At 43.2% G+C, this 27,223-nt stretch overlaps 1 protein-coding gene across 1 annotated transcript in view; it reads left to right on the top strand.

Moving 5' to 3' along the window:
• Nucleotides 1–23,431, top strand: part of LOC308569461 (uncharacterized protein) — a gene marked incomplete at its 5' end in the record, with an annotated part of 54,820 nt that extends 31,389 nt beyond the window's left edge. Inside the window, one exon of the mRNA XM_081163383.1 lies at nucleotides 16,864–23,431. Within this exon, the coding sequence (XP_081019509.1) occupies nucleotides 16,864–17,198 (335 nt within the window). The 3' untranslated portion in view covers nucleotides 17,199–23,431. The remainder of the gene's footprint in view (nucleotides 1–16,863) is intronic.
• Between the last annotated feature and the right edge of the window lie 3,792 nt (nucleotides 23,432–27,223).

Here is a 27,223-nt window from a genome sequence, read left to right as displayed (position 1 = left end):
TTTCTAGTTTTGACATAATGGTAAGAAATATGCAGACACGATAGTTCTTCCTATGTGTATAAAGCTGGTCAAATTGCACACTAACAGGTCTAGTGGGTTTAGAGAATTAAAAAATAAACAAAAATAAACATTATAGTGGGCAGAAGTTGATGAAATTCTACTTCTGGGAGGATGAACCCTGAACACAATTCAGAAGGGTAGCTGCAGTTGTTTTCCTGTAGGGGGGATTTGTATAAAAATTAGAAACATCACAGAGATACTCCAGGTAAGAATCTTTAAGATGCATAAACACCAGTGGACAAAATTGGGAGAAGTTATTAAGGATGAAGCAGCTCCCTTGGATATATTAGTTCTACTCAGTGCTCACCATGAAGTTGTTATGGTAGGTGCCACACTTTTAATAGTTTTTGGGGGAAAGGTGCCGGTACCTTTAGTAGACAACTGAAAGCAGCCCTTTATAGTGAAACTTTTTAAGGTATAATATTTCATTATGTTTTTATATATGTTGGAAGCTGCCCAGAGTGGCTGGGGCAACCCAGTCAGATGCGCGAGGTACAAATAAATAATAATACAGTCATGCCTCGGGTTACAGCCACTTCAGGTTGCGTTTTTTCGGGTTACGGACCACTGAAACCCGGAAGTACTGGAACGGGTTATTTCCGGGTTTCGGTGGACGCGAAAGCACGGAAGTGCTAAATCGCGCTTTGCGCATGCACAGAAGTGTTGAATCACAACCCGTGTGTGCTCAGACACACCGCTGCGGGTTGCGAACGCTGTGGGTTGCGAACGTGCTTCCCGCCCGGATCACGTTCGCAATCCGAGTGTCCACTGTAGTTGTTGTTCTTGTTACTGTATACCCAGAAAAAAAGCACTGGTCCACCACTTGCATTATTTCATTTCTAGAAATATTAAAGACATTTTCACTTTCTCACCTCATAAATTAGTCATTTTTTGTTATGACTTTATCAAGCAGCACCAGTTCTTTTGATATAATTCATTAACCATTCATGATTGTGGAAAAGGACACTTAATTCTTGCAAAAGGCTTCATTCTGCATTTCTTAAAATAAAATAGTTAATGCAAACTACACCTTGGATAATGTCTAATTTCAGGTATCTCAGGTGATGAAACCAATTGAATCCAGCACAGATGCTGCCTGAGATTTTAAACAGGCAGCACGGTGGTTGCCAGGTGTAGTACCTTCCGTGTGTCCATCGCACCTCTTTAAAAAGAAAAGGGAACAGCAACTGTTACAGCTCGAAGGAGGTTTGCAGAAAGGTTTACACCAAAAGATGTGTTTTTCCTTTTCTTGACATGCTAATTTTCTTTTCACATATATAAACAGTGACTGGTATACGCTTTGGCAGGATTGTGCTTCTGGGCTTATTTGCATTGTTAATGCAACTTAAGTGAAGTTTTCCCAAGAAGTTCAGATGCATTTGCAGTTACACACCATTAATGAAAAGGCTGAAGCAGTTTCAGTACTCTAAGATTTCTTTTCCCCATCACTAACAGGAATAACAATACAATTTCCATTGAATAAAAGAAAGTCTCTAGATACAAAGCCTTCAATAATATCATACGACTCATTCTGCCATTTGATCACATCTACATTAGCTTAGATATTAAATAAACAGTGCAAAACCTAGCATCTGTACATGGTAAACATCTTGTTGTTTTTTAAGGAAAAACATAATATTGGGGGTGGCTCATTACAGATGTGATATTGAAATGTACTTTGGATATTTCTTGGTGTGGAAAACAGGTGTGTGTGTGTGTGGTTCAACAGGTATTCAAACTTCAGACAAAGGGTTATGTTGGATACGTACATACCCAATTACACTTTGATATTTCAGTACTCAAGGGCGATAACAGATTATAGCCTATTTCACTTCATTCCTGGCCTTCTTGAAAATGTTCTGCATCCCAGGGACGGGAAACTAACCAGAGCCACTGTAAGTGGTTGAAGTATCTCCTGTCTCATCCTTGGTTTGAATATACTTTGGGAATGTAGTCGTGAGAAGGGCTGTTTCTTGGTGAGTAAGAAAAATGTTTTTAAGATAAGCAGTTCAAGACACTATATTTGTGTGTTCAGACCCAGAAACCTCCCTCCTAAATAAATTCACACATGACTCAAATTTTGGTTTGTGCAGAATTTAGGCCACAACTTTATTGATTACAGAAAGTGACTGGTTGCATAGACTCTGGTTTGACTAGCTCCCTGCCATGCAGATAGCGCTGACCCAGGCTTCCAGCATAGGTCAGCCAAGGGTGAACACCTAGATAAGAGGAAAGCTGGGAACGGGCTAACTCCGCCTCCCAAATGGACTCAGGTATGGGCACAACCCTGTCTCAAGGGTTGACCAAACCATTGAGTCCCTGGATTCCTTTAACGGAGAGCGTTCTCCCATCCCTATCACCTGAACCAGAGCCTATCTGCAACCTTACAAGTTGTGACTATTTGCTACGCGGCAGGCGAAACCCAAATGGCAACAGCCAATCAGCCAAGTGGGGAAAACTCCTGCCATGCCCCTGTCCCAATGACAGATGACACACGACAGCATAGCAAGGTCAAGCGCAAAGCCCTAAAAGTAGGGAGAGGTGGAGGGGTGTTCCGAATGCACGCGCCAAAAGAGGAAGCTCTGAGTCATGTGCATGGGTATAAACAGGTCCCTCGAACTGTTTGGACTGCATCCCATTGGCCAGATTGCACCCAGCTTCGAGGGACCTACCAATCGGGTGTTGTGGCTGACCAATCGTACCCACCCACAACACAGAGTGTCGGTTTTCCAGGTCTCACCGCAATACATGCCCTCTTTAAGGGAGGACCCAATTTCACAGGGAATATTTCTCTCTCTCTCTCTCTCTCTCTCTCTCTCTCTCTCTCTCTCATGTTAACTTACACCTTCTTCTAAAGTTACCCTGTAGATGAATATGTATAGCATCAAATATACATGTATCCTGGGTTCTTAAATTTTTACACATTGTTGGCATTGTTATTTGCTTAGAAAAAAAATAAACCAAACATTTTAACTCTGAGAATATGCACCACAGACAAAGAATAAATTGCATATGATGAGTTAGTAATAGCAGTTAATAGTGCAGAAAGTGGAACGAAAAAGAAAAAGGAGAAAAATTAAAATAAAACCCTTTAGTATTTGCACCCTGTATACAGTATAATATGTATTCTTTAGTGAGTAAACTAGAGAGGCTTTTCCAGGCTAAATACATAACTTAACTTCTTTTTCTTCGGAAACGTAATGCTGTAGAAAATTGGCTTAGGAATAAATAAGTAATGGATAGTATTTTTGTAAGTGACCCTTGCTGCATCATATGCTTCTTCCAAAATATTTCATGCAGGCAGATATTTGAAAACAAAATAAAAATCAGACTATGAGCGTAGATGGATTAATTTCCAGATCATATATCATACTCTCCAAGTGTTCCTATTTTCCAGGGACACTCCCAGATTTACAGAAGTCATTCCGGTTTCTGATTTGTTCCTGGAATGTCCCACTTTCCCTTAGGATGTCCCTATTTTCATTGGAGAAATGTTGGAGGGAATGGTAGGATGTCTCTATTTTCATCAGGGAAATGTTGGAGGGTATGGACTTATGCAACCCCCAAGTGAAGACGATAAGTAACAATACAACCTTTAGAAGGCATCTGAAGGCAGCTCTGTATAGAGACTTTTTAAATGTTAAATGTTTTACAGTGGTAACTCTGGTTGCTAACGAGATCTGTTCCAGAGGCCCGTTCGCAACCTGAAAAGAACACAACCGGCGTCTGCACACACGCGGGTCACAATTCACCGCTTCTGCGCATGCGCGTGATGTCATTTTTGCGTTTGCGCATGCGCGAGTGGCAAAACCCGGAAGTAACCCTTTCCGGTACTTCCAGGTCACCACAGGATGCAACCTGAAAATGCGCAACCTGAAGAAAATGTAACATGAGGTATGACTGTATTATGTTTTTATATATGTTGGAAGCCACCCAGAGTGGCTGGGGCAACCCAGTCAGATGGGCGGGGTATAAATAATAAAATTATAATTGTAATTATAATTATTATAATTATGGAATAGGACGTCCCTTTTTTCATTAGAGAAATGTTGGATTGTATGATATCATAGTTTTATATACTTATGCAAGATCTGCAAGGGACCATACTGTACCGATGTCTCTCCCTGTGAGTACCCACGTGGGCAGCTGAGCTCCAGGCATAGCCCACAGATGATTCAACAACCATCTCCCTACTATCAGGTTTCGGAGAAACGGCTTCCTTCCCCGCTTCGGCCGTGCATCAGCAGAACAAAGCAATTAGAGTCCCTTACCAGTTTAAGAGTCTTTAATGATCAGAGCAAAAGAACAACACAGCCATTCTTGGAGTAAAGGTGCTCCCAATTAAGCTTCCCTCCTACTTCCCCCAAATTATCTTTGTCACTTCCCCCTTCTTGCAACCTGATCCTGCAACCACTGAGCTTTCTGTGTAGCAACCTAATCAGCTCTCCTTGCCCTTGGAGATATAGGTTGGACACTTTCTAGCGAAGGGGAGTCAGTTATCTCTCTCTCGCTTCCTGTTCTGCCTCTCCTAGCTGTTCCCCACGCAGCTTTGCCCAGCTGTTGTTTTCCAAACTATGTCCCTCTGCAAACCAATTCTTTAAATCTATACTGCTCCACTGTTCCTGGGCAGCTTCAGGATCCTGGTCAGGAGCAGGAAAAGGGGGAGGCTCCTACCATTCCTCATCAGAGCTGTAATCCTCCGTCTGGTCTCTGACTCAGAGAAGCTATAATGGTTCCTGGTCTGGAACAGTCACCCAGATTTGGTACTCTAGCAATATTGCTTGGGCTTTGCAGTTTCTTTCAAGGCCTCATGTATGTCTGAGGTTTGCAGGGCACAGAAGCAGCAGGACATAGAACCAGCCCTGCATAGCAGATTTGTAGGCTGCATACTTCATTACAGATCTTTGTTCTGAAACCAGATTTGCAAATCATATACACAAAAGGGTACATTTACTCAGGGCTTATCCACACTTACCTTTCTTTCCTCTGCTATTTCCAGAAATGGTGGAAAACCCAATAGGTCTTTTTAAACAACACAACAACACAACACAACACAACACAACAACACCAAGCCACATTTCTTTTTTGACATTTGCTGCTCTAAGCTGAAAGACTGTGCATATTCCAATGTGCATCAAAACAAGTTGTAAAACGCCACAACATTAAGAAGTGTCTAAATCTGAGGCCTCCTTTGAGCCTGAGATCTAGGTCAGATGCCCTCCTTTCCCCCTTCTCTGTTGACCCTGTTTACAGATTGTAAGATTTTACAGTCTCTAAAAAGTTTGTGGGGGGTGGGGTAGGTTTCCCCTCTTCTTTAATGCCCCCCCTTTTACTGTCATACAAACTTACAAGCCTTTTCTTGTGAAATTGCATCTGCATCTTCTTAGAGGTTTTATCCAAAGATTATTGCTGTGGCAATTTTAGTAAACATAAAGAATGTGGACCTTAAAAATCAAGGTATGAATTAAAAGACAAGCCACCATTAGATAACTGACTGTGGATTCAGTTCCTCTAAAACAATCACTTCTCTAATTTGAAGGAGTCACTGATTATCCTGTGTTTCCTAATCATCTTCCTTTCTATCACATACTTTCCTCGTTTTGAGTACAGGCAATTTGTACTGCCGATTGAGGTGCAGTTCAGGTTCGACACACTGAAGTATGGCATCACTCTCTAGCAACTACAGATGCATCTGTGGATGAAGCAATATTTACTCAGACTGAAATAATTCCTTATGATCTGGTTAGATAACTTTTTACAATGCTCTGAAATTTGGCAAGGTAAAGGGAAATGGTGGCACACAAAATTGTTAACAGGTTTTGGTGTGCGGAATCAAGCAAGGAGACACATATTCTGGAAGATACGTTGTTAGGAGATGCCCTATTCATCCCACGGAGCTACAATTTATAAAGATCGGTTTGTAAACTACTCTGAGAATTGTAGCTCTGTGAGGGGAACAGGGCCTCTCTTAACAACTCTCAGCACTGTTAGCAAGGGGGAAGCCCTGACTGTTCAAAGTGGTATCATATCATAGTGTTTCAAATTTATGGTGTGATTGTGGCCTGCGTCCTACTAAGGAGCTGCATTGAAACTAATGGACTTACTTTAGTCACGCTTTTTGATTTTGAGGTGCCTATACAGCATCTTAAAAAGCAGAGACATCACCTTGCCAACAAAGGTCCGTATAGTTAAAGCTATGGTTTTCCCAGTAGTGATGTATGGAAGTGAGAGCTGGACCATCAAGAAGGCTGATCGCCAAAGAATTGATGCTTTTGAATTATGGTGCTGGAGGAGACTCTTGAGAGTCCCATGGACTGCAAGAAGATCAAACCTCTCTATTCTTAAGGAAATCAGCCCTGAGTGCTCACTGGAAGGACAGATCGTGAAGCTGAGGCTCCAATACTTTGGCCACCTCATGAGAAGAGTAGACTCCCTGGAAAAGACCCTGATGCTGGGAAAGATGGAGGGCACAAGGAGAAGGGGACGACAGAGGACGAGATGGTTGGACAGTGTTCTCGAAGCTACTAACATGAGCCTGACCAAACTGCGGGAGGCGGTGGAAGACAGGAGTGCCTGGCGTGCTCTGGTCCATGGGGTCACGAAGAGTCGGACACGACTAAATGACTAAACAACAAATGTGAATACAACCCAGATTTTCTTTTCCCGCCTTTTTGCCTTCAACCCTAGCATAGAAGAAAGAATCCAAATAGCATAACATTGATGCAGATAGTACTAAGGGTCTTGGGAGATTCCTGGTGGTACTCTTATATCAGTCCTAGGTTCATAGCCTGGAGTGAATGAGGACTAAAGAACCATCAGGATCAGAGGATAATCTCTGGAGCAAGACTAGAACAAGATGCACCAGGGCTAAGGCAGAACATGTTGTGCATGCAAAGTTCTGTTGAGACAGGAAGCCATCTTTTACTCTCTCTGGCCCAGGAGGAGCCAGTGGCAGGCATGAATCCATACCCTCCAACATTCCTCAGGTGAAAAAAAATAGGGACATTTCTCGCTCCCCCACCCAACTAACCCTCCTTGACCCTCATTTCCCCCCTCCCCTGAGCATTTCCTATCACAAGGGCAAGTGCCTCCACCACTACACCAATGGGATACAGCACACACGCCCGCTACCATCCTGAGAAAACCCTTATTCCTGATTTTATTTTATTCTTTGGTAGATTTACAAAAAGAAAAAAAACACACACCAGTCAATAAACTTTAGGAAGGGGCAAGATTAGACGCAGACATGGAAAGCATTTTAAAAAATATTATTAAAAAAAAGACTCCTTGCGCTTTGCTTTGCTCCTCCTTTCCTTCTGCCTGGAGAACACACATCCGTTGGCAGCAAGCGACCGATATTCCGGGTTCAAATTAAAAGCCGGGGTGGCTTTCGTAATTCGTGGACTGTCCCTGGAAAATCGGGACACTTGGAGATTATGTGAATGGAGTCATTCTGGAAGGTTCTTGCAGGAAGTGGCCATCACTTCCCAGAATTTCTCTGAGAAGCTTGCAGTAACACAACTCACCACACGAGGCACTGGTCAGCAGATCCTGACACCCAATGGTTACAAGATGGGCTTCTGAGAGCAACCCAACTTGATGTAGGGCAGGGTATAAATATAGCTTAGACTACAGACTAATCCGCCATAATGTTTTGCTTTGTTCTGAGGATTAATCAAGAGCTTAGGCTATATTGCTATGTGTGTGACTTTTTACTTATGTTCTTCATTAGGCCTTTTTAAAAATAACCTAGATGTTTCCAACTAATTGCTCTTGTGCTTCCAACAACCATGCCAGGTTACAGAGACACCTCACCCACACAGCCTGTGTAGCTAAATTGCTTCAGGTGAACACTGGCAAGTGAATGGTGGTGGAAAGTTTGCTCAGCCCATGAAAACAGTCAGAGTCACTGTCTATTAATAGTGACTAAAATATAGCAGGAGCTCCAGGTTTTGCTGATCCCTCAATCCTTCTGCATACTTCCATTGAGCCATGACTTCGCTGCTGCTGAAACCATTGCTGCGTAGGAGAAACTAGAGCTGCTTCAACTGTACCAGGACAGAAGCTTATGCCATAAAAGCAATATGGGACAGCTCCATATAACATCAGTCTTAAAGGATCTACATTGGCTCCCAGGACATTTCCAAGCACAATTCAAAGTGTTGGTGCTGACCTTTAAAGCCCAAAAATGGCCTTGGCCCTGTATATCTGAAGGAACATAATCCATCCCCATTGTTCGACCTGGACATTGAGGTCTGGCTTTGAGGGCCTTCTGGCGGTTCCCTCACTGTGAGAAGTGACAGGGAACCAGGCAGAGGACCTTCTCGGTGGTGGCACCCACTCTGTGGAACGCCCTCGCATCAGATGTCAAGGAGATAAAGAACTACTCAACTTTTAGAAGACATCCGAAGCCAGACCTGTTTTTAGTTTTTGATGTTTTATTAAGCTTTTATATTTGTTGCAAGCCGCCAAGAGTGGCTGGGGCAACCCGTTCAGATGGACGGGGTACAGATAATAAAATTGTTGTTACAGTGGTACCTCGGGTACAGACATTTCAGGTTACAGACGCTTCAGGTTACAGACGCCACTAACCCAGAAATAGGTTAAGAACTTTGCTTTAGGATGAGAACAGAAATTGTGCTCCGGCAGTGCGGTGGCAGCGGGAGGCCCCATTAGCTAAAGTGGTACCTCAGGTTAAGAACAGTTTTCGGTTAAGAACGGACCTCCGAAACGAATTAAGTTCTTAACTTGAGGTACCCCTGTATTATTATTAGATTCTCTCTCTAGTGTAGCAGTGGGAAACCTCATCCCAGAGGACCCTCCAGTCTTCTCTATATAGTCTGTGGGACTTTCCCCAGGCGATATACCCTCTTGAACAAAACACCTCAGTAGATGGAGGACAGAGAGGGATTTAAGAGCATTAGTAGAAAAGCAAATTCACATTTGTAACTTGGCCCACTTTTGGCTCCACCTTCCAGTAGAATGTGGCCCTTGAAAGGTTGCTGAACAGGCAACATGGCCCTCAGCCTGGAGAAGGTTCCTTATCCCTGTTCTAGCAACAGGATAGACATTATGACTTAATGATATTAGTTTCCTCAGAAAGCTAGCTCCTGTGCTACACTGTGTGTGAAACCTACGCGCTGCAGCTGCGTGTGAACCAAACTTCAGTTGATTATAATTCCTCTAGCAAGCAGAGCAGGTGCTTGAAAGGCATATGGCACTGTTCAAGAGAGAGATCTGAACTATTCTGTCCCAGGGTTTAGCTACAATATCATGCGGCCTAAATACACAGCGATTTTATCTCATGCCATCTGGAGAGTAGCTTCCCTTGGCTTCCCTTCTGTGTGGAGTTGTGCAATATTACAGTGAGTTACGTATGTCTGGCTTCCTCAGAAGCACCTCCAAACGCGACAGTATTAAATGGGATGTTTATGGTGCCTCAAAGAGAAAGGTTTAACGACAGAGAAGGGGCGTGGAGAGGCGGAGAGAGAAAGAAAAGTGGAATAAAGTTTCACCGGAAACTAACTGAAGAAACTTCTTTCAGGCAATGATGTTGCTGGAAGTAGGAAAGGCAAAGCGAATAAAGAATTTGTGTGCGTGTGTGTTTTCGCAAAAGCCTTTCCTTTCAATTACATTCAATTCCAGGTTGTCTTTCCTTTCAAATGCCAGCAGATGGCTCTGCACAGAATTGCCTAAACAACAGAAACTGAATTCCCAGAGGCTAAGCGAGGTGTGAAAACAAATTGGTGTTTCTTGTTCTGTCACATTTTATAGGAGCTTACTCATTCCTTCTTGTTGCAGGAGCAGGGACACTCCCTCACGGCATGTGTTGTGGTGTACTTTGAAAATGCATCTGCGGTTGTGCTGAGAGGAACCGGGGCTTGGAATTGGGCCCCACCCTTCAGTCTTATGAGGCCTGATAACCATTTGGCAGCTCTGTATTTACATGTTTATAATTTATTCTCAGAAGTTAATGGATGAATTCTAGGCAAAAATAATAATAATAAAAAATTGTGGCTTAGCTCTAAGGTATCATTAGCAAGCAACAGAAAATAGGTGGAGCTACCGATAGTTAAGTGAAAAAGAAATTGCAAAGTCTTGAGGCTTTTAAAAAAAGTTGGGCTGGTGGTATTTTTCTCAGCCCTTTGAGACAGAATATTTGTCTAAAGATCATTCTGGTCAGGCTGTGGAATGGGGGTATCTTGGGGTTTGAGCATCACTGAAGTCGAAATGAACTTTATCACCTTGTTTAAATATTTAAAAACCTGCCAAGTCTCCTGACAATGGGGGAATATGCTGTGAAGTGCTAACTTTTTTATTTTATTTTAATACAATTGCCTTACAGGATAGTCTCTTGCCTGTTTGCTTTATCTGAGTAGTCTATGAACAGTACAAGCATAAATTCAGGGTCAGGATTTCATAAGAGGAACTGACTCTAAATTACTAGCCTTGATAAAATACTGGGCCAACCATCTAAACCTGAATTGTCTGTTTGAAATAATGACAACACTATAATTCTCCAAAACCTGTTAGGGCTATTCATTTTGACAGCTTCACCAGAGCGACTGGTTCCTGTGCCTTGCACACTTTAGAAACGTATACTCAGAATACCAACTTGCTAATTTTCTTAAAGTCTACATTTAGAGCTTCTCAGAGTCATAGATTTAGGAATCATTTAGGAGCCCAAGCACAGAACTACTTTTTATAATCCTGTGCTCCTGGAATATGGAATGTATGTACGTAGAAAAGACAGGCATCTTTTCCAGGACAACAAGTTGTGTTTAAAGCAAATGAGGTAGTTGGCACGCTTTATGCTTGTCACAGGGTGGGTGATGAATGCCTTGAAGCACCCTAAGTAAGTGTATACACACACTGCAATATGATCAGCATGTGAGAATCCCTAAATAAGAGCTGTATGGACGTGCCCTAAGAAACTGAATGGATCTTTTCACTTTCACGCATTGCCTCTTTCTGAGGCTGGGAGTGGCTTAGTCATGCTGGCCACATGACCCGGAAGCTGTACGCCGGCTCCCTCAGCCAATAAAGCGAGATGAGTGCCGCAATCCCAGAGTCGGCCACGACTGGACCTAATGGTCAGGGGTCCCTTTACTTTTAAATAGAAGCCAGAAGGTTCAGCAGGATAGGGTGCAGGATTTAAATACTTTTGGCAAAAATTGCCTAGCATCAGTGGACGTTTGCACTAAAATACAAATGGCAGCTTCAGAGAGAGGATTGCGGTCTGGACTGCGGAGGGAGAGAAAGAGTTAAGGTCCCCCCTGTCTTCCTAAGGCTGTTCAGACTCTCCTGGGGCTGCTAGTTACCTAAGATTTTTTTTTGTTTGGCATGTTAATTGCAGACACACAGCTAACTCTGTATCTAGTTTGGCCCCAAGGAAAAGGCAACATTTGTCTTTAGTCCATATCAGTAAAACTAGCTATAATGATTAGGGCATTCCAGTTTTTGTAGTTTATCATCTTTAGTGGGCCTGTATTTTCCCAGCCCATTTAACATAGGTTTTTCAAGTTCTACAATACTAAAAACAACTCTAAACCTGTTTAAGCAATATACCTGAGCAGTATTAAGGAGCACCCTGTGGCAAGGTAAGTGAAACAGTGTCCTTGCATTCAAGAGGTTACCAACCTCTCCAATAGATTCTTGGGTGGAAGGATAACCCCAGCTGTCTTGAGATGTTTAGCTCAGAAATTGGGAGGGTGGGTGTCTATGTATAGTACAGTGGTGCCTCGCAAGATGAAATTAATCCGTTCCGCGAGTCTCTTCGTCTAGCGGTTTTTTCGTCTTGCGAAGCAACCCTATTAGCGGCTTAGCGGCTTAGCGGCTTAGCGCTATTAGCAGTTTAGCGGCTATTAAAGGCTTAGCGGCTTAGCGGCTAAAAGGCTATTAGCGGCTTAGCGGCTTAAAAAAAGGGCGAAAAAGTGAAAAAAATCGCAAGACTCGCAAGACTTTTTCGTTTTGCGAAGCAAGCCCATAGGGAAATTTGTCTTGCGAAGCACATCGAAAAACGGAAAACCCTTTCGTCTAGCGGGTTTTTCGTCTTGCGAGGCATTCGTCTTGCGGGGCACCACTGTAGAAAAGATCAAACGCCTAGTCACTAGAGAGAGCTTACATCCTCATAAGGTGACAGCCCTGTTACAATTCAGTTAATGACCATATATTGTGTGTGCAGTAGCTGGATTGTGTCAATCAACTCCATCGTTCTGTCTGGACACTGAGGTCCAGTTCCGAGGGCCTTCTGGCAGTTCCCTCCCTGCGAAAAGTGAGGTTACAGGGAACCAGGCAGATGGCCTTCTCGGTAGTGGCGCCCGCCCTGTGGAACGCCCTCCCATCAGATGTCAAGGAAATAAACAACTATCTGACCTTTATAAGGTTACCAGATTTTTTCCTCTGAATCTGGGGACACTTTTCAACTTCAATTGATTTTGTATGGGGACTGACTGATTTGTAAATCTGGGGACTGTCCCCGGGAAATGGGGATGTCTGGTAACCTTACTTTAGAAGACATCTGAAGGCAACCCTGTTTAGGGAATTTTTAAATGTATGATGTTTTAGCGTGTTTTTAATATTCAGTTGGGAGCCACCCAGAGTGGCTGGGAAAACCCATCCAGTTGGGGGGGGGGTGCACGCGCATGTGTGTGTGTGTGTGTATGTAACCCATCATCATCCACCTTGCTAAGAGATGCCAGCAACTAACAGTAGCAACAGGAGCTCAGAAAATGCCAGAAATATCATTGCAAAGTGAGTAAAAGGCTGAAGCTGGGAGAGGGTGGGGTCCATATAAAAATCGAACCATGAAAGGTGATTCAATATAGCCTAAAAAATTCAGAGAAAGTTCAAATTGGAACAAAATTTTTAAGGTTTACCAAGTGGTACCCAACTGTATGCTACGGAGGATCAAACGGATCAAATGTAATATTCCTTCCTGAAGAGCACAAAGCGGAGTCTAATGAATTGGCAGGTGCCTTTTCAGGCCATTTCATTGGGAGAGGGGAATTACTTATGCGTGGGCCCTGCTGCTGCATCGTTGTGCTCCTGCTGCACCCCAACCTCCCTGAACTGAGCAGAAGGTCTGTAGGTGGCTTCTAAGGGCACTTGGCTGAACTTGCTTAGGAGCCTCCTCATGATTGGGAACGATGGTAGTGCAAGGTTCTCAATCAGCTGGGCACACGCAGAAGCCCCCTTCCCATTCAATGCAGGAAAGTTGGGTAGGGCAGGAGATGAGCAGTGATGTTGGTGTGCCCATCCCCATGCCCTCTAAATGAGTCAGCAGGCCATCCACAGGTGTGATACCTCAAGAGGGCTGTTGTGGATGAATGCACAAAAATATATATGAAATGATACTACTTGGGCTTGGATAAGAGAACTAGCTTTTATTAACAAATAAAAAGATGTGTCTTTCACCAAGGTAATCAGAGCTTCTCCGTGCTTAGACAGCTAAAATCTCTCAACAGGGTGGCTGGGTTGTCTAATGCAAGAAACCTTGATCGCATAGGTGGAGCCTGGGAATTTTCGGAAGGGAACCGCCCCCCCCCCCAATACTGCATTTTCACAGATTGACTCCTATGTTTAGATAAATCAAAAAAACCCCTCTGAGGGTGCGTTTTAAGACATTAGTCTTTCAACCCAACAGGGGAGTTAGGAAAAATTCATCTGAGTAATGGGGTTTAGGACCATGGTTTCCAGAGGAAACAAATGGAGGCTTGAGACTTGTTAAGCTACCTGAAATAATATCACAAGATTATTATTCACAAGATAAGCCACCGAGTGGGAAGGATCCCAGGAGAGCAAAGGAATCAGACAAAAATGGCGACATCTGCTCCAGTTCAACCTGGGCTTCCCCCTACCTGAACCCTATGGGAAGGACCGTGATGAATGTTCAATACGCTGATCTTTCCGTGATTTTTAAATATATATTTTAATGCTCTTTGCAACCCATCTGGAAAGGATGGGCGTCCCAAATGGCCGGGTTTAGAATATATCAGCTTGCAAATTGCATCAAAGCTTGTCTCACTTACTACATTCACACAACACCTTCTCTCCAGAGACCTCACAACCCACCACCTTCTCCTGTGCTGCCCCCATCTCTGTTCCTCTGTGTTGGGTGGGGGTGGGGTGAACCTCAGGCAGCCCTCCATGCCTCTCTGTACAGCCCTTGGAAATTTACCCAGGCCGCTCCCTTCACTGGCTCTGCTTCAAACCCGGGTGTTTCTGCTTAATAATAATAATAATAATAATAATAATAATAATAATAATAATAATTTATTTATACCCCCCATCTGGCTGGGCTTCCCCAGCCACTCTGGGCAGCTTCCAACTGAACATTAAAAACACAGTGCAGCATTAAACATTAAAAACTTCCCTAAACAGGGCTGCTTTCAGATGTCTTTTAAAAGTAAGATAGTTGCTTATTGCCTTGACATCTGATGGGAGGGTGTTCCACAGGGTAGGCATCACTACTGAGAAGGCCCTCTGCCTGGTTCCCTGTAACCTCACTTCTCCCAGGGAGGGAACCGCCAGAAGGCCCTCGGCGCTGGACCTCAGTGTCCGGACTGAACAATGGGGGTGGAGACGCTCCTTCAGATCTACTGGGCCGAGGGCATTTAGGGCTTTAAAGGTCAGCACCAACACTTTGAATTGTGCTTGGAAATGTACTGGGAGCCAATGTAGGTCTTTCAGGACTGGTGTTATATAGTCTCCCAGTCACCAGTCTAGCTGCCACATTCTGGTTTAATTACAGTTTCTGAGTCATCTTCAAAGGTAGCCCCACGTAGAGCGCATTGCAGTGGTCAGGCTTGTCTGGATGAAGACTAGAGAGGGATGTGTGAGTAGAAACAAGCCTATTGTACAAAGATGAAATTTGCATTCACTGCCTTGTGCACTCTTGCCTCTGGCCATGCCCACTACTGGCATGTTGCCCTCAAAAGGTTGCCCAGGAGGAAAAGTGGCCCTCAAGATGGAAAGGTTTCACCACTTCTGCTCTGTGCCAGTACTGTCACCCCGTGGCAGCATTTTCCAGTGAAAAAGAAATTTTATAATGAATGCGCATTATCTCTAGGTGGAGTGTGGACGCTTATACTACCCTTGCTGGTACTTTTCCTGGGAAAATCAGAAGCTCACTATGCCAGGTTCCTACTGGAAGACCGGACAAATGCTAGAACATTAGCAGTGGCAAAGTTTTTATCGGTGGTTGCAAGAACAAATGATCCCTATATTCTAAACAAAATGCTTGTTTAACCTGGAGGTAGGCTGTATGAATTGTGTATTACTTTGTAATGATTTGTTGGGTCTCTGGACCGTAATAAAGATTGATGATATACAGTGGTACCTCAGGTTAAGAACTTAATTCGTTCTGGAGGTCCGTTCTTAACCTGAAACTGTTCTTAACCTGAGGTACCACTTTAGCTAATGGGGCCTCCCGCTGCCGCCGCACGATTTCTATTCTCATTCTGAGGTAAAGTTCTTAACCCGAGGTACTATTTCTGGCTTAGCGGAGTCTGTAACCTGAAGCGTCTGTAACCTGAGGTACCACTGTATTTCTCAGAACTCAACATGCAGATTCTCTTATTTGAAACAGTAGGTTGTAGCCAGTGTAGGTGCCGCACCTTCCATGACAGGACATGCTTTCTACTAAGGCTGTCTGCTTGTGACTGTTGTTATTTACTGTTTTATCTGCTTTCTGGGCTTAATGGAATTAATTGTTTTAAATGTGTTATTGCACACCACCCTGAGATAAATTTGATATAAGGCAGCGTTAATAAAATAGAGAGGTGAAAGCTACCCTCTATTGGCTCCAACCCGTTTGCTACTTGCTCCAGGGGAGTAACAAATTTCACAACCATAACATGGTTCTTTTCCACTTTCTGTATATCATTTTACATCTGGTTGTTCCTGTGTGATGTTGCTGGGCTTCCTAAGCTGGGGGAATGTCAAAAACATAATTATGGATTTCTTCAATTTGATAGAATGCTACATGTTGTCATAAAACAGCACATTAATTGGCCTTGTTACTTATACATATTAAAATGGTACAGCTCAATTAAAGTTTTCAGATTAAATCATAGTAAAGAGTGTGGGAAATGTTCAGAAGGGAGGCAGTAAGGGGCCTCCTTGGAAGTTTTCACAGATATATCCTGCTGATACTATCTTTAAGGTGGAGGAACTGAAGCTGTTACTCAAGGATAGGAATAATTGGGTGGGTGTGAGTTATTATGAGCAAACGTGCACTTATTTATTATAAATGTTTAATTGCTTTTTGCCCTTCTTGAAAATTTACACCTAAGCTATTTCAGTGCCAAATATATATAAAAAAACCCCAAACAATTTAAACTGCAGAATTTTGAAGAGCCTCGTGTCATGCAAACCCTTGAGGAAGGTGACATATACCCGTTGCTCAACTCCACATCGATAGCAAAAGAAAGTTGCCATCCATTCTGGTAATATGCATCGCAAACCTACACACATTTAGCCAGAGGTGTTTTGCTGTTTCCAATGAGTCTTAGGTCACTTCCACACCATACATTTGAAGTGCAAGGCTTTTCCCAAACTGCCGTTTGCTAAGGGAGCTAGGAATTGGGAACTACAGTTCCCAAGGTTCTTTGGGGGGAGCAGGAGCCATGCACTTTAAATGTGCTTTAGATTTATGGTGTGGATGTGACCTTACTTTCAGGTAAGAACATGTGCATGGCATTGCACTCATAATTATTATTCCCCCCCCCTGTAAGTTAGATCTTGCAAAGAATCCAATGGGTTTCCACCTCTTAACCCAGAGGTTGCCCTCTAAATTTCCAGATGAATTGAGAGAGAAGAAGAAGAAGAAGAAGAAGAGGAGGAGGAGGAGGAGGAGGAGTTTGAGGAGGAGTTTGGATTTGATATCCCGCTTTATCACTACCCAAAGGAGTCTCAAAGTGGCTAACATTCTCCTTTCCCTTCCTCCCCCACAACAAACACTCTGTGGGGTGAGTGGGGCTGAGAGACTTCAGAGAAGTGTGACTAGCCCAAGTGTGACTAGCAGCTGCATGTGGAGGAGCGGAGACGCGAACCCAGTTCCCCAGATTACGAATCTACCGCTCTTAACCACTACACCACACTGGCTCACCAGTGTATCTAGCTCTACAGTTCTATGATTCTACAACCCCTTCCATGCAGAGTTCTGACATCTGCATCTCCATCCTCCTCTCCTGCTGTGGCAAGCAGGTCTCCAGTTGTCCTACTGGTGCAGCAAACAGGGCAGTGGCCAAGGGACAGGATGGTGGAAGTAACTGGTGGAAGGAGCTATGGGACCTTTTTCTCCTTCTTCACCTGGAGTTGTAAAGGACAACGTCTGAGGTAAGAAGTGGCAACTGTAGCAAGTATAAATTTCAATCTTCTTTTCATGCCTGGAGGCTCAAGAATTATTAATCTACTTTTTGTTTTCTTATATGCAAGAGCTTTGGCAGCATGATACCTGCTCAGGCACTCTTTTTGCCAAGGAGTTTCACCCTCTTCATTTCAGAGGAGCCTCACATGGCCTTGGAATATCCTGCCAACCTCTGTCCCCAAGCCTGTTTGAAGGCCTTACCCCAGGGACCAAGATTAGACGTCTCCACCAAAGAACCAGCCAATTAAGTTAGATCTCAGAAAGGCGTCCCCCTCCTCCCACACTCAATGTTTTCCTAGTTCAGCTTTGTTTGCAGACACCTTCCAAAGGCGCTTCACCTGACTTGCCTTCTCAAGTCCAAAGACTATATGTCTGGTCACATGACGCTTTTGGAACTCACCTGGTCATGTGGCTGCCTCGCAGGCTGGAACAGAATTTTTCTGGAACGCCAAATGACATTTTTCAAAAGCTATGGAAGAAAACAAAAACCAGACACTTCGTTTCAGCCAAAATTGAAACTGATGTTATAAGAATTCCCACAGGCATTGGTCTCTTGCAGCAAAAACACCCCCAAATGCCTTAAAGACATACAAATTTGTCATGGCATAAGCTGTGTTTATGGCACATTCTTAATTTTTGCATCATCTCTGTTGATTCAGAAACTGATGAAGATCAAGTATATCTACAGCACAGTGGTACCTCTGGTTACGTACTTAATTCGTTCTGGAGGTCTGTTCTTAACCTGAAACTGTTCTTAACCTGAAGCGCCACTTTAGCTAATGGGGCCTCCCGCTGCTGCTGTGCTGCCGCCGCACAATTTCTGTTCTCATCCTGAAGCAAAGTTCTTAACCTGAGGTACTATTTCTGGGTTAGCGGAGTCTGTAACCTGAAGCGTATGTAACCTGAGGTACCACTGTATGTATCTTTTACATTGGGGTGGGAGGTTGTGGTCCTCCTTAGGTTGTTGGACCCCAAAACTCATCAGCCTCAGTCAGCATGCCCAAGAGAAAGGGATGATGGAAGCTGTAGTCGAGACCAGAAGTCCCACATTCTTGATTGACACATAGCCGCCAGAAACACTGCATAGACATGTGGATCACTCGTTTGCCTGCTAAAGATAAAATGTATGCAAAACATAGGGTATTATTATAGGGGTTTTGTTTTCAGAAGGGTGAACACAAAGCAACTTAAAAGAATGAACATTAAAAAGAAATATTTATTTTGCAAGAGCAGAAGTCAGATTAAAATGCCGCAGAAGAGCTGCAAATCTCTGTATGTGAAAACAACTGTGGTTCCAAAGTTTGCATGCTGAGATCAGCAGGGAAAGGTGTTACCTCAATCTTCTGATATTACCAATCAGTTACTCAGTGTCCAAACATATATTAGCTATGCTTCTCATTATATTTATGCATTAGCACATTTTAATACAGGTTATTAAATGTGAGGCAACACTGTAGACAACGTGTGCATGTTGGTACAACCATCGTTCTAGGGGAGATAGTGATCTGTTGCATGTAATGTACATCTTTATACTAGAGCTGTGGCATAAATGACCCCATTAAATCCTGTTATTTTCCTAATCCAATAAGCACTTAATCTCATTGCAAGTGTTGGAAATAATTATTCATTTATACACTTGTTTTTGCTGCACATTTGATGTCAACAAGAGTGTGCTTTTGACTAATCAGTTAAAACAGCTGGTGGATAAGGTAGTGAATGAGGATCAAGAATTTGCTATTCATAGGCAGGGAGTTTGTTGACGGATTTATTTCATCTGAGGTGCAGCTATAGACTTGAACCCATTCAGAGATATTAATCTGGCCATCTCTGATTATGAAACCTCTCCTCTGACTGCGGTCTTACCTGGGGGTAAGTCCCTGCAAACTCAATGGGAAGTTCTTCGGACATGCATAGGTTTGGGCTCTGCAGTTCTGGGATTCTTTCTTCCCCATTCGGAAGAAGAAAGTCTCTAATAATATAACCCCTAGAATCTGCCGCTTAAAAAAGAAAGAAACCACATCCCCCCCTTTAAATGTTTTCCTGTTCAGCAAGTGCCTTAAGAAGTTTTTCTCAACGGTGCCCTTGTGACTACAGGTAACTGCCAAAGGAGACTTCTGTAACAATGGCATGAATCAGTAGTTAAGAATCTGGGAGTGTTCCAGGAACATTAATTAAAACAGCTGGGTACAGGAATGGACAGATCAGGATTTTCTGATCCATATGAGTTTCACATGTGTTTATAAGTCTGTTCTGTCCTGTGCATTTGTAGGTTTAAGGCACACACACACACACACACACACACACACACACACACACACACACACTTTCTATATGTATTTTTTACAAAAATGCATCTTGTCCTACATTTCTTTTATGCTCATTTTAGTACATTTTTAGAGCCAAGGTCTTAAAACGTGGATAAATGTGAAAATCGGAGGATACTCTCAGAGGATGTAGATCGGGTTGTGATCTATGTAGTCGTCTAGGAAGTGTGTTTCAGGCTTGCTTGTTTTAAAAAAGCAGACTGAACGAATCCTTCAGTATCTATAGAAGATTGTGAGACTCAGCAACCGGGCATTTCAGTGATAGGACAGTCATAGAATTCGCTCGGGAAATACCATGGGAAGGGATAAGCCGCAAACCTGCAGTAGTTCCGCAGATCTCATAAGGGCCTTTGGAGCAGCGTTGCTAAACGAATGCATTTGTCCATGAGGAATTCACGCTAAATGATAGCAACTGGTAAGTGGCTTCTGGTTACTGTCTCTCTCCCATAGGGAGGAGAAGGAGAGGGAGGAAACATCAACCATAGCTCATCTGTGCAATCACACATTTAAATAAATGCTGTTTAAAAATTGACCATTGCCTAACTGATGAGCATTAGGGTTATGCATTTTAAAACCAGGTGGAGGAGAAAGTAGAAATACAAATGGTTTCAAGCCGGGCAACTAGCCTGTCTGCCCATAGTTCCTTCAGATGTCCTCAGCTGCACTTTGTTTTCAACTGATACTAATAATGGATGTCTGATTTCTCAAGAGCCCCTCTGCAACCATTTACAGCTTTTCCTGACTGCTAAATCTATCGCAGTCTAGCGCAGAATTTCCTTACAGGCATGATCTCACTGACCAGAAACAGAGCCACTAGCCTTTTCTTTTCTGACAGGGCTCTTGCAGAATTCACAATGAAGTGGGAGCAGGAATATATTAATTGTAGGAAGGGGAGGACCAATGTGTCAATTTCAGTTTCTAATTTTCCCCCATCTTAAACCCACTGTCCCACAGCAAATTGCAAGAAAAACCTCATGAAACTTTGTCAGCGTTTTAGGGCTCGCTTCTCCCAATAACCACATTTTGATACGCAATTTTGACCAATGTACACATTTTTTGCAAACCGTTTCTCCCTAATGTGATGCTGGATCAAGCCCTGAACTGACTCAGAGAGTGCCTGCCCAGCCCGAATAAAAATAACTGTTGATTTAAAAAATCATTAGAATTAAAACACAGTTATCACTTGCAGCTGATGGGCATAAAATGAAACTTACCTCATTGTTAGAGAACTAAGGGATCATGGTCATTTTAGTATCTTCTAAGGTCACCTTCAGTCTGTTCAGTTATTTTGTGGAATGGATTCAAGTCCGTACTGGAAATTTAGGTTTGCACATCTAAAGCGGATTAAAGCACTCTCTTGCCCTGGTGCAACAAATCCACTTTTTAAAGTGGTCTTCTTTGCAGTGACGTGAAAATGCACGGAAAAGTGTGGGAATGCTACCTATTCATATACGATGGAAGACTATTTGTATTCGAGCTTGGAATGGATTTATAATTGACCTGCTATGACTCTGGTTCCCAAAAAGATTGGACTCCATGCTTTGCTTTCAAAACTCCAAATAAGATTAAAATAATGCAACTGATCACGGGCTAAATTAGTGTGTGCCACATTCCGGGAACAGGAGAGATCGTGGGATGCCAGTTCCTGGTTTCTCTTGCAATAGCAGGATATTAATTTCCATGCTAATCTGGCTCACTTTGAAATGTGTTAACTACAAAGGCCCAGGCAAGTATGTGGCTGTGAAATAAAAGGACTTGCTTCCTAGGAAAATGAATTCTCTTTTACTGCCACTTCTATCCTTTGGGATTTAAAAAAAGAAAGAAAGAGGAAAGTAAACAAACAAACAAACACACCATTAAATCAGCTTCAGGTAAAGTCACAGACCATTTAAAAAACTCACAGTGCAATCCTATATGTGCCTGAACAACACTTCATAAGGGATCAGCATGAGGGTATTTTTAGCAGAAGTGTTTTTGTAATGATGGTATCCAGTATCAGAAAACTTCACAGTTCTCAGCGGCAAACCATGTTCTAAATTACACCTGTGCAGAGTGACTGCTTAGTGTTACTAACTTGGGCTGTAATAAAGACATATAGGAATACTGGCAAGCTTTCCACTGCTAAAGAGATGTTCCTCTACCGTCTGTGCTGTTATGCACCAGTGTTTTAACAATCTACACGCGTACGCCTAATTCTGCATGCAGTCTTTGCAGAGCACATCACCCAAATTCTGGATTTAGGAATCAGACAGTGGCATTCCCTCATAATAGCAGCATTTACCATTCGTTTAGTGCTGTGCGCACTATAAATATATCCTAATGTTCGGCTGTTTTCCTTGTATTTCAGTGAGGTTTCACTACCTTACTTCATGTTCAGTTTCTAATCCTACATAAAAGCTCCAAAGAGTCCCAAGGCTTAGTCTGAAGGCACAGGATGTGTCACCTCACCTTTGAGTTGCTCTGCTCTTAAAAAAAGCAGGTACAAATTCCTGGAGTGCTTCTGGATTCAGTCTGTCGCTAGAGACACAGATAGTCTCAATGGCTAGAAGCACCTTTCATCAGTTGTGTTTGGTACCACAGCTTTGACTATTTCTGGTGTTATGTACTGAGTTGAATAGGATCCAAAATGGAGCAGCCTGATTGGTCCTAGAACAATAGGATCCAGAATGCAGCAGTCTGCTTGGTCCACAGGAGCCACCCAATCCAGCTCCAGGTGGAAGTGAATCCGCAACCTGATTGGTCTACAGGAGAATCCCAGAATTAGCCAATCACGTGGGGCCCATTGTGAAATAATGTATATAAAGCAGACATTCTGGGGGAACTTCCATTCCTCCTCACCACTATGAGCTGAATAAAGAGCATGAAATCCACTCTCGACTCCGAGTATATTTCACCTGGACTGGGAGAAGTTGATCACAACAGTTCGGCATCGGCACCCTCAAGATTGGATTACCGCAATCAGGGGGTGCTGGTTCCTAGAGGCCAAGTGCTTTTAGGCTCCTCTATATTTTTGGCCAGGCCCCCCTGATGTCCCAAAAGTTCGGAGCTGAGTGTGACATGCATTTGCTCCAACATTCTACCATTAAAAATTGGGATAGGGGCCTCACATCTTTTTCCTAAAGCCCAGGAAGCTTCTGCCCAGCTTAAGCTGTGAGGAGTGATGCTCACATGTGCGACGTTGGCCCCCACAATCACCCTCACAAGCCGGTGCATCTGACTGCAATGCACTGTCAGAAGGCAGAGAGGAGCAAAGTTGCTATACTCCTTGTCCCCCCTGTTATGTACTAAAGTTCTCACCCTGGGCCAGCAGGGGGATACTGTAGATAGTTATGCAAATAAGGGATCGAAAGTGACATTCAGTGATTGGATAGTTTTAGAAAATTGTTACAGTTACGTTGTACTGGAGTTCTATATAAGCAGGCTGACTGAACCCTTCAGTTCAGTTCTGTCCTGGCCTGAGAATAAACAAGAGCTGTTTGAAGAATCGCTGTGTCGTCTGATATGTTCACCCACAACTTAACACCCCCCTCCTTTTTCCCCCCTTCAAAGGGAGGTCATTATGTTCCACCAGCCATAAGGGTCTTTAATGTGAAATCTGTTCTCCAACTCCTCTCTGCCCATTTGTCACCAGGCAAAGTTCAAGGTGTTACTATTAGTATATAAAGGCCTTCTTGGCTTAGGGCCAGTTTACTGGCAGGCTCACCTTGCCTCACTTCAGTTTGTGGAAATGGTACTGCTACAGGTGCCCCATGATACTCATTCTGCAATTCTGAGAAATCAACCTTACAGTGTGGCACTCCCTGCCTATTGACACCAAGCAGATGCCTTTGCTATACTCTTTTTGGCACGGGCTGAAAACATATTTGTCTAGGCAGGCCTCTCCAGACATGCACATGTTTTAATCTTTTTTTGCTGTTAATTGTAATTTTTAAAAAAATGCTTTAAATTGTTTTTAACCATTTTTTACTGATAATTTTAATGTTTCTTGTAAGCCGCTTAGAGGTTTTATTAAAATCGAGGAGGAAATAAATCATAAGTAAAACAGAAGTCATAAGACAGGCACATTTTCTTCTGTATCTGTAACCAAAGCAGAGCAGGCATTAAGTGAATGCAGATGCCGACTGTTTTATGGGATGAAACACCTCCATTGATGTTTAGACTTGCTACGCCGCTGATTTCACAATTCTGTTTCTCATGCAACCATTCATATAATTCGAGCCTTATAATACCTATTCCAGCTGTTCTTTAGGGAAGAGCCCTGGCTCACTGCTAGGTGATCTGCTTAGCTTGTAGAAACTCCTATCTTCAATTCCTGACATTTCCAAGTGGATCTGGGAGAGAATCCTGTCTGAAATCCTGGAGAGACGCTGCCCGTCAGTGTAGACAATACAAATCTAGATGGACAAATGGTCTGACTTGGTCAACGGCAGCTTCCTCTCACTCCTGTCTTGCATTGCTTGTAACCAGCTGAATAATGCTGGGTGCTCAGCTAGGTGTGTCTTTGATTCACTCCAGTAGGGTGTTTTTTTTTGTATTACTATTACTGTTATTATATTCTGAGCTATTGTGTGGAAGCTACTTTGCAATATGCCCCGGCCAGAGCTAATTTAATAGGACGCAACATCTGTAAACATAAGGCAAGAGAGCAGTGATGTGTCAATCGCTGCCCAGCTAGATGCCATCTTGATTCCACATGTATCTACAAAAATTACATGCCATGAAATGACCCCAAATTGCCCCTGTGTTGCACTGATTTGAACTACTTTCAGGGCATCGGAGAGAACCACTATCCGAATTAATTACACTTAAGGTCAGCCTTCTTCTACAAATCAAGTACATGACAGCATTGCAAATGATGTGATAAATTATCCTGTAATGAAGAGTCCATCTGCTCTAAGGATCTGAATGAGCAACCTTTGAATTCAAGGAGAGTCTTAGTTTATCTCCGTGGACTTTGGGTACAGAAAAAAACCTAAGTTAAAAGCTCAGACACAAGCTACTCATCAATTTACCATGCGCCTATCCCAATGACTTGGGGTGGGAAAATCTATAATTAAACTAATCAGGAACCCCAAGCACTGAAATGCCAAACCTGGCCTGGCAAAATTCAGTGCTTAGGTTGTAAGCTTTCTTCTGTGGTCCATTTAGCAGCTGCATGAGAAGGAAAACCTATCCCTTGTCTAGTGTGAAGAAGAGATGATAAAATATTCACCAGTTGGATTTTGGTCTGCTACAGCTGGTGTTAAAGAGAGAGAGGAACATCCAGAGAAATCTTGGCAACAGTGCTAGAGACATTTTTTTTAAAAGCAGATTAAGAGATCTCAGAAGCCTTTCAGTTTGTCAAGCTCCTGATAGCAATGAATCATAGAATCATAGAATCATAGAGTTGGAAGAGACCACAAGGGCCATCGAGTCCAACCCCCTGCCAAGCAGGAAACACCATCAGAGCACTCCTGACATGTGCTTGTCAAGCCTCTGCTTAAAGACCTCCAAAGTAGGAGACTCCACCACACTCCTTGGCAGCAAATTCCACTGTCGAACAGCTCTTACTGTCAGGAAGTTCTTCCTAATGTTTAGGTGGAATCTTCTTTCTTGTAGTTTGGATCCATTGCTCCGTGTCCGCTTCTCTGGAGCAGCAGAAAACAACCTTTCTCCCTCCTCTATGTGACATCCTTTTATATATTTGAACATGGCTATCATATCACCCCTTAACCTCCTCTTCTCCAGGCTAAACATGCCCAGCTCCCTTAGCCGTTCCTCATAAGGCATCGTTTCCAGGCCTTTGACCATTTTGGTTGCCCTCCTCTGGACACGTTCCAGTTTGTCAGTGTCCTTCTTGAATTGTGGTGCCCAGAACTGGACACAGTACTCCAGGTGTGGTCTGACCAGAGCAGAATACAATGGCACTATTACTTCCCTTGATCTAGATGCTATACTCCTATTGATGCAGCCCAGAATTTCATTGGCTTTTTTAGCTGCCGCGTCACACTGTTGGCTCATGTCAAGTTTGTGGTCAACCAAGACTCCTAGATCCTTTTCACATGTACTGCTCTCAAGCCAGGTGTCACCCATCTTGTATTTGTGCCTCTCATTTTTTTTGCCCAAGTGCAATACTTTACATTTCTCCCTGTTAAAATTCATCTTGTTTGTTTTTGCCCAGTTCTCTAATCTGTCAAGGTCGTTTTGAAGTGTGATCCTGTCCTCTGGGGTGTTAGCCACCCCTCCCAGTTTGGTGTCATCTGCAAATTTGATCAGGATGCCCTTGAGTCCATCATCCAAGTCGTTGATAAAGATGTTGAATAAGACCAGGCCCAAGACAGAACCCTGTGGCACCCCACTAGTCACTCTTCTCCAGGATGAAGAGGAACCATTGATGAGCACCCTTTGGGTTCGGTCAGTCAGCCAGTTACAAATCCACTGAGTGGTAGCATAGTCAAGACCGCATTTTACCAGCTTCTTTACAAGAATATCATGGGGCACCTTGTCAAATGCCTTGCTGAAATCAAGGTAGGCTACATCCACTGCGTTCCCTTCATCTACCAGGCTTGTAATTCTGTCAAAAAACGAGATCAGGTTAGTCTGACATGACTTATTTTTCAGAAATCCATGCTGACTATTGGTGATCATAGCATTCCTTTCTAGGTGCTCACAGACTGTTTGCTTAATGATCTGCTCCAGAATCTTCCCTGCTATTGATGTCAGACTGACTGGGCGGTAATTATTTGGGTCCTCTCTTTTCCCCTTTTTGAAAATAGGAACAACATTTGCCCTCCTCCAGTCTGCCGGGACTTCGCCTGTTCTCCAGGAATTCTCAAAGATGACTGCCAGTGGTTCTGAGATCACATCTGCCAGTTCTTTTAATACTCTTGGATGCAGTTCATCTGGCCCTGGAGACTTGAATACATCTAAACTAGCCAAATATTCTTGTACTATCTCCTTAGTTATTCTGGGCTGTGTTTCCTTTGCTGAATCATTTGCTCCAAATTCTTCAGGTCGGGCATTGTTTTCTTTATTGGAGAAGACTGAGGCAAAGAAGGCATTGAGGAGTTCAGCCCTTTCTGTGTCCCCTGTTTGCATTTCACCATCTTCTCCTCTGAGTGACCCCACTGTTTCTTTGTTCTTCCTTTTGCTACGAACATACCCATAAAAGCCTTTTTTGTTGCTTTTAACCTCTCTAGCAAGCCTGAGTTCATTCTGTGCTTTAGCTTTTCTGACTTTGTGTCTACACGTGCTGGCTATTTGTTTGAATTCCTCTTTGGTGGTTTCCCCCCTTTTCCATTTTTTGTACACATCCTTTTTTAATCTTAATTCAGTTAAAAGTTCTTTAGATAGCCACCCTGGCTTCTTTAGGCACCTTCCATGTTTCCGTCTCATTGGTATTGCCTGACGTTGTGCTTTTACTATCTCCCTCTTAACAAACTCCCAGCCATCATGAACTCCCTTTCCTTTTAGTATTGCTGTCCATGGG

Source organism: Podarcis bocagei (genome assembly GCF_964188305.1).
Source record: "Podarcis bocagei genome assembly, chromosome: 12".
Lineage (NCBI taxonomy): Eukaryota > Metazoa > Chordata > Lepidosauria > Squamata > Lacertidae > Podarcis > Podarcis bocagei.
The sequence above is the reverse complement of the archived record's forward strand: the minus strand, read 5'-3'. Positions and strand labels throughout refer to the sequence as shown.